This window comes from Salvelinus sp. IW2-2015, linkage group LG3 (assembly GCF_002910315.2).
Source record: "Salvelinus sp. IW2-2015 linkage group LG3, ASM291031v2, whole genome shotgun sequence".
Lineage (NCBI taxonomy): Eukaryota > Metazoa > Chordata > Actinopteri > Salmoniformes > Salmonidae > Salvelinus > Salvelinus sp. IW2-2015.
Window position 1 is genome coordinate 7,874,441 of NC_036840.1, and position 8,255 is coordinate 7,882,695.

The 8,255-nt window shown below is 44.0% G+C and overlaps 1 protein-coding gene across 1 annotated transcript in view; it reads right to left on the bottom strand.

Annotated features, from left to right (window-relative positions):
* Positions 1–8,255, bottom strand: part of LOC111955998 (DENN domain-containing protein 5B) — a 74,854-nt gene that overhangs the window by 4,006 nt on the left and 62,593 nt on the right. The window contains 13 exon segments of the mRNA XM_070434340.1: positions 1,331–1,409; positions 1,520–1,554; positions 1,556–1,686; positions 1,689–1,726; positions 1,728–1,834; positions 2,568–2,609; positions 3,404–3,549; positions 4,219–4,340; positions 6,021–6,149; positions 6,318–6,399; positions 6,675–6,756; positions 7,187–7,339; positions 7,535–7,666. Coding sequence (XP_070290441.1) covers positions 1,331–1,409; positions 1,520–1,554; positions 1,556–1,686; positions 1,689–1,726; positions 1,728–1,834; positions 2,568–2,609; positions 3,404–3,549; positions 4,219–4,340; positions 6,021–6,149; positions 6,318–6,399; positions 6,675–6,756; positions 7,187–7,339; positions 7,535–7,666 — 1,278 coding nt within the window.

An 8,255-nucleotide genomic window follows, 5' to 3' on the forward strand; every position in this document is an offset into this window, starting at 1 on the left:
CAAATACAAGGAGAGCACAAGAGAAAAATAAAAAAGAATCAGAAAAGAAGAAAAAAAAGAAAGATGGAAACGAACAAAAAAAGAAGACGAGAAGAGCAAAAGAAAAAGAAGAGAACGAAAAAAAATAATATCAAAAAAACTACAGCAGAAAAGAAGAAGGAAAAGAAAGACCAAAAAAGGTGAAGCAAAGACAGGAATAAAATAGAGAAAAAAGCATCACAATGTAATCAGAATGAGCCAAAAAGAAGAAGATGACAGCAAGAGAAATACAGAAAAAAGAAAAAGAGAGTAAGAAGAGAGAAACGAAGAAGGAAAGAAAGAAGATATGAGCAAGGAAGAAGAAAAGAAGACAAAAGAAAGGGGGGGGGGGATGGAGCAGAAAGAAAAGAAGAAATACTAAAAGAAAAAGACAGAAGAAGAAGAAGAAAGGAAAAAGAGAAGAAAGAAAAGAAGAAAGAAACAAGAGAGAAGAGAGAGCAGAAAAAGATAAAGAAAGAGGCAGAAAAAGCAATAAGAAAGACAAAAAATAGAGAAAAGCAGAGAGAAAAAGGAAATAAGAGAACGAGACAAGAGAGAGGAAACAGAGAAAGTAACAGATAAAAGAATTAGACGAAAAGAGAAAGGAAGAAAGAAAGAGAAGCAGAAAGAGAAAGAAAAGAGAGAGCGTAAGGCAAAAGAGATAAAGGAAGAAAAAGAAGAGAAAGAACAGAAAGAAGAAGATTAAAAGAAAGGGAGGAAAGAGGAGAGAGAAGAAAAGAGAGAGAGAGAGAGGGAGGGAGAGAGAGGGAGGGAGGGATTGAGGAGAGTTAGAGAAGAGCGAGAGAGGGAGGGAGGGAAGAGAGAGAGAGAGAGAGAGGGAGAGAGAGAGAGAAGCAAGAGAGGAGTAATTCTACAGAGAGAATAAGAGTATATTTAAAGAGAGTGTGCAGACAGGGGTTGAAGGTGATTGTTAAGCACTAGAATGAGTTCATCGTGTTTATAATGAAGAGAAACGGCATCTGCTCCCTGTCCTGACTGATCCTTCCCAGACGAGAGCACCTTCAGAGAGACTATTAACCTGGTCTCGGTATTTGAGGAGAGAAATGTGCTGCAGCAGTCAAAAACACTATACATTTACAGATTCCTTACTGTCTCAACTCAAATTTAACAGAGATTAAATGAGGCAACCGATGGAGCAGGTGCTATTATCTCTCAGTCGGGCTCTCGCACTTTCTCTTCTCTAAACACCATGCCACAACACACACACACAACACACACACTCACACACACACACAACACACACACACACACACAACACACACACACACACACCACACACACACCAACACACCTCTTTCTCGGCTTGTGGAGGCTTGCAGATGCTGTTCACTGCCTCGCCGATGGCCTCCTGGATTTGAAGCTGAGTTGGGCTCTGCAACAGAAGAGAGAGAGGAGACAAGAAGTGAAAATCTATAGTTATGCAAACAGTAAAGCAAGGGTAATGGTATGCTATGTCATGGGCATGTCATGAGGGTGTTACTCACTGTATCCGCGGTGCCTTCCCATCGAGGTGATGGCTGACCCGCCTGGTCTGACCCGGCAGATGCTGCATGTCGGGCGTGCGACACCCTCTCCCAGTAATCCTCATCGGCGTTTGGGCAACGCCAGCTCCACCAATCCAGGAACCGCTCCGACTGCCGTCGTCCACCCTTTGCCAAGCCACCGCCCACACGGGAACTGTAGGTGGTCCTGTGATCTCGTTGCGGACCATGACACAGTCCACCAACCATTTAGCCAGCAGCCCAGAGTTATCATGACCCAACTGGACTGTAGTCAGCTTACCCAGGTTCTGACACTATAGAAAGAGACAAGAGAGAAAAATCAGCATCAAGATGTCATTACATGTTAATTCACAATGATAATTCAGAAATAATGTGTTAACGACAACAGTATGACTGCTAATTCTATAACTACGCAGTGTAATCCTCTATCGAATCTAGTCCTACTCATCTATCCAATTGATCAACTAAAAGTCTACATTAGACCCAAATACAGCCAATGACAGGTGAGTATTCCTACAATATGCCCTTGAATGCCAKTTCGGAGAAAGTTGCGTCCCCTTTCCAAACCTTTTAGTTGAAGGTGAGCTTGGTGCATTGAGTGATATGCATAACATCAGCACCATGTCAAGGAAATGTTCATGTACAGCAAAACTACACAAAGTGGCATTCAAGAACAAACACATACCCCTTCATAAATCTAGAACACCATTAATACCATATAACCAACAGACGGTACACAGACCAACCCCATCGTTGACGAAGCCCTCAACCCAGAGAGAGAGAGCTGGGTCGTATTCATTAGGCCACACCGTAGCAAAATGTTTTGCAACGGATAACAGAAATAGGAGTGTTTGTTATTGGACAACTTCAGGTAGCCCCTCCCCCGTTTCAGTCAGTTTTCTTCCGTTTGGTTCCCAATGAATACGACCCTGGAGTCTATGGTACACAGTGAACATTGAGCCTGGGATGATACAAATGGGTCCGGTGGAGAGAAGGAGGGAGGGAGAGGGAGATGACGTTTCTAACCTTGAACATGGRGACGATGTGAGTGTGTGGCCTGAAAGCAGACTGGGGGAGATGAAGACACGTGTTAGGACATGATGGACAGCATAAGTGGGAGAGGATGGACTTGGGATGCTGGTTTCTAGTAGACTACCCTTTACCAGGCTACAAACCAGGCYTGCACCCAAACCACCACCATAGTAGCAAAGCTCCTCTAGAGAGATGGTCCACAGAGCTATACTGAACAGTTAGCCATCACCCAAACTGCTCACAAAGCCACAAAGAGCTACCACCCACCACTAGTGAACACYGCACCACTCAGAACGGTAGAGACTATGAAAAGGCTCAGTAGGTAGAGACATGCACTTCCTGTGAGGAAGGAAGTAGGAAAGAGGACAAACGGGAAGTCTGGGTCCGTCCGCTCATTGTGCCTGGCAGCATCTCACAGAGTTAACTACTATTCAAGCATACTTCCAATATCTACCAAGTGGAATCAGCTACATGAACCCAACTTGTAACTCATCAACCCCGGCTCTGAGTGGAAGGTATCAGAGCAAATAGTCACACAAAGATGAATGAACGGATAAATGAACGAGTGAATGAGGAGATAGGGGATTAGTAGTAAGTATGGAATGGTAGTGAGCGAGTAAGACAGAGTCTTCTGCCTTATGAGACCATGCGAGAGTTCATGCCACAAAAAGGGAACAGCGACCCACTTCACCCCGGTGGGCACCGAYCAATGACTCAGTGATGTTCTCAGCAAAACCATCAATCCATGCTGATATAACCTTGCTGCAGAACGTCACAGAGACATGAGGAGGCGTAGGGGCCCTGGCTGTTGGATCATAGTTCAGACTCACATCGAAGGTCATCTCCAGGACGTTCTTGGTGATCTGCCTGACGCCCGAGTCGCCCAGCTCACCCGACACACACACCCACGGGTTGGAGGTCGTCATGGCGTTGCTCAGCTTCTTGATGGGGATGATGACGGCGCGGTACGGGATCACTACAGGGACAAAAAAAATGGTACAGTCCCTCTCAGTGAAACACAGAAAGAATAAATGTATTAATCGTTTTATAGTTAAATATAAGAAGGGCAAACTAAATCAGCGAGATTTCAGTGGATTGCCCTGCTTTAGAGTAGTAATTCATTTATGAAATTTACTATAAAAAAAATTATCCCAGTTTCCCCTAACAGCAGGCAAGGGTTCCAGACTTATCTGGTGCTGCTTCAGTGCAAACTGCTATCTGAATAATGTAATCCTGCTTTCAATCTTTGATTACATGTACATAGCCTCATGCTTTATTCAGGTTAACACCGTCTCTGCCATTGATCCAAGTTATAGTCCTATACATCTACATTAACCTCCATGGAAAACCGTGATAGGCCAAGGCAAGCACACCAATTAGGACTCTCCAAAGCCTACCATCCATCCTCTCCACAGTGGCTGAGTGGAAAGGTTTGCTGTGGGTGYCTTGTGGTAAGTTAAAGTGGTTGACTTCTAGTTAAGTTGTTTTAGCTAGTGTGCGGACTGATCGAGGTCATGGCACCGGTGAAGTAGAATTAGTCAACCATCTCATGATGTGACTGTGTTCTGTATAGGATGAGGTAAATTAGTGGTTATATTATGGTCATATTGAAGTTGAATTGTGGTTATGTTGAAGTCCTACTCACTGATYGTGGTGAAGACACTGGTGAAACAAAAGTAGTCGACAGTGTTGAGGGAGAGCAGGTGAAACAGGAACTGCTCCTTCTCCTCCTCACAGCGCAGGAAGGCGTAGCGCTTATACAGCTTCCTGGAAACACCACAACACACACTTAATACACATTAACCATGGCTTCGACACTGTCAATGTGAATAATATTGTGTGTGTGTACAGTTGAAGTTGGAAGTTACACAATAGCCAAATACATTTAAAAACTCAGTTTTTCAACAATTCCTGACATTTAAACCCTAGTAAAAATTCCATGTCTTAGGTCAGTTAGGATCACCACTTTATTTTAAGAATGTGAAATGTCAGAATAATAGTAGAGAGAATGATTTATTTCAGCCTTTAATTTGTTTCATCACATTCCCAGTGGGTCAGAAGTTTACATACACTCAAATTAGTATTTGGTAGCATTGCCTTTAAATTGTTTAACTTGGGTCAAACGTTCCGGGTAGCCTTCCACAACAAGTTGGGTGAATTTCGGCCCATTCCTCCTGACAGAGCTGGTATAACTGAGTCAGGTTTGTAGCCTCCTTGCTGCACACGCTTTTTTCAGTTCTGCCACAAATTTTCTATGGGATTGAGGTCAGGGCTTTGTGATGGCCACTCCAAACCTTGACTTTGTTGTCCTTAAGCCATTTTGCCACAACTTTGGAAGTATGCTGGGTCATGTACATTTGGAAGATCCATTTGCGACCAAGCTTTAACTTCCTGACTGATGTCTTGAGATGTTGCTTCAATATATCCACAATAATTTTGCTTCCTCATGATGCCATCTATTTTGTGAAGTGCACCAGTCCCTCCTGCAGCAAAGCACCCCCAACATGATTGCTGCCACCCCATGCTTCACGGTTGGGATGGTGTTCTTCGGCTTGCAAGCCTCCACCTTTCCCTCCAACATAACGATGGTCATTATGGCCAACAGTTCTATTTTTGTTTCATCCGACGCAGAGGACATTTCTCCAAAAAGTACAATCTTTGTCCCCATGTGCAGTTGCAAACCGTAGTCTGGATTTTTAATGGTGGTTTTGGAGCAGTGGCTTCTTCCTTACTGAGCGGCCTTTCAGGTTATGTCGATATAGGACTCGTTTTACTGGTGATATAGATACTTTTGTACCTGTTTCCTCAAGCATCTTCACATGGTTGATTTTCACTTTTCGCACCAAAGTACGTTCATCTCTAGGAGACAGAACGCGTCTCCTTCCTGAGCAGTATGACGGCTGCGTGGTCCCATGGTGTTTATACTTGCGTACTATTGTTTGTACAGATGAACGTGGTACCTTCAGGCGTTTGGAAATTGCTCCCAAGGTGAATCAGACTTGTGTGAGGTCTACAATTTTTTTCTGAGGTCTTGCCTGAAGCAAGCAAAGAGGCACTGAGTTTGAAGGTAGGCCTTGAAATACATCCACAGGTACACCTCCAATAGACTCAAATTATGTCAATTAGCCATTCAGAAGCTTCTAAAGCCATGAAATCATTTTCTGGAATTTCCCAAGCTGTTTCAAAGGCACAGTCAACTTAGTGTATGTAAACTTCTGACCCACTGGAATTGTGATACWMTMWAWTWWWAWTWKAKWGTATAATTATAAATATAACAATTGTTGGAAAAATTACTTGTGCCATGCACAAAGTAGAAGTCCTAACTGACTTGCCAAAACTATAGTTTAACATGAAATTTGTGGAGTGGTTGAAAAACTAGTTTCAATGACTCCAACCTAAGTGTATGCAAACTTCCAACTTCAACTGTATGTGTGTGTGCYTGCGTACTTGGTTAAGGCTTGGCGGGACAGCAGRTGTTTGAGGTGTTGGGAGAGTAGCTTCTTCTCCAGAGAAAGACGGATCCAGGCCCTCGCTCTGCCCACATCAGTCTTTATCTCCCCCATACTCTGGATGTGTCTGAGAAAGGGAGGGAGGCGTGGAGATGTGAGAGAGAAGGTGAGGAGGTAAGACAAATAACAGCAAATAACAAAACAAATTGTTGACTCACATGGATAAAGTTGTGAGATATTACCATCTACCTATGACACATCGTAATYTACAGGTACAGTGGTAGGTAATTCATACCTCATATCCTGTATGACGGACGCTCGCAGTGATGGCATCCCTATTGACGACTCAGACTTTCGTCTCTCTGGACCGTTTGACACTGTGGGAGGGAGAAAGAAGCACACACACATCTCAGCTTTGGCAGCGCTCCAATTGAAAATAAATCTATCAAATGCCACTGGAGTGTGAAAGGTCTGTAGATTAATTTGAAAATTGAGTATTTCAGGGGATTATTGGGTATGAATAGTGTGTGACTGAATGGATTGAGGGTAGGAGTGACATGTGTTTTATGTCAATGTTGTATATTAAATGGACCATGTAAGGTGTGTGTGTGTGTGTGTGTGCGTTTATATATGTGTGTGGGGGTGTTCTTACCTGGTGACTCTGCCTGCTGCTGCTCCAGTTTCTCCTCTCTGGCCTGGTAGTGCAGCAGGTGGGACCACAGGGCTGACTTCCCCTACAGGGGTCACAGTCCAGAGGTTAGAGGTCAACCCACACACTTAATAGCCAATACACTCCCTAATACAGGAAACACTGCACTGCCAATATCTAATACATTCACTAATAATACTAGACTATAGATAGAGGATTACCAGTCAATAAGCCTAATGAAATAGGGTCATATGGTTATTACTATAAGACCGGATTAACCAAAGTGTTGGTAGACTGACCTCTGACCTCTGACCTATAGCCAATGACAGGTTCTTCCAAGTAGAGCACTGAGCATGAGGGGGGTTTATATAGTAAACGCAATGTCACCATTACGATAAAACCTGATTAGAGAGAGAGAGAGAGTGTGTGCATGTATGTGAGTGTGTGTGTTTCTGTTCAGTGCATGTGTGTGTGTGTATGCATGGGTGTGTGTGTGTGTCTCTCTCTCTACAGACCTGTTTGACCTGCAGGCCGTGGCTCCAGATCCTCTCCAGCAGGTCACAGAGGGAGGCGATGAGAGTGTTCTCCTCCAGACCTGTGATGTTGGCCTCCCCATGACCCAGCTCCACCGCCTCCCTGCCCATCTTCTCCACCAACATACGCTTAGTCTGGAGACAGGAGACACAGAAACGTGACCAAGACAACATGACCCCTACACATAGGATACAAACAACTGGTTTGTAGACAGGAACCAATCCCCTCATAACTACACCAAACAACACAAAATTGGACCGATATACATTGGAGACACATAGCAACTGCAACCACAACTTAACCAATACATTTCACCTGTACAGACTCACCTTCATGCGACACTCCTTGAGTAGTCCCTCCACAAACTTCCAGTTGGTCTGAGCGATGACGGCAGGTGAGAGGTCAGACAGCTTGGGCTGACGGAGGTTCTTCCCCAGGCTCCGAGCCTCCTGCATGTACTTCTGATGGAAACAGAGATGGAGCAACAATCAGCTCTGTCTGTAAAACTCTACAGTCGTGGCTAAAAGTTTTGAGAATGTAAATTAATATTAATTTACACAAAGTTTGCTGCTTCACTGTCTTTAGATATTTTTGTCAGATGTTACTATGGAATACTGAAGTATAATTACAAGCATTTCATAAGTGTCAAAGGTTTTATTGACAATTACATGAAGTTGATGCAAAGAGCCAAACATTTGCAGTGTTGACCCTCTTTTTCAGACCTCTGCAATCCAACCGGTGGCATGCTGTCCACATTACTTCTGGGCAACATCCTGACTGAATGGCCGCCCATTCTTGCAATAATCAATGGCTTGGGAAGTTTTGTCAAGAATTTGTGGATTTTTGTTTGTCCTGACCCGCCTCTTGACGGATTGACCCACATTCCCTGAATACGGGCGATTATTTACGGAGGGTCCCTTTTCTGGGGAAGTTCCCCCTGGCCACCTTATTACCACATCAAAAATCCCGCAGAATCGAGTTTTGTGGCTGCGCATAGAAGCACCATAGCTTCCTCAGTTCTTATTTCCACAGATGATTGTAGAGGCGCTA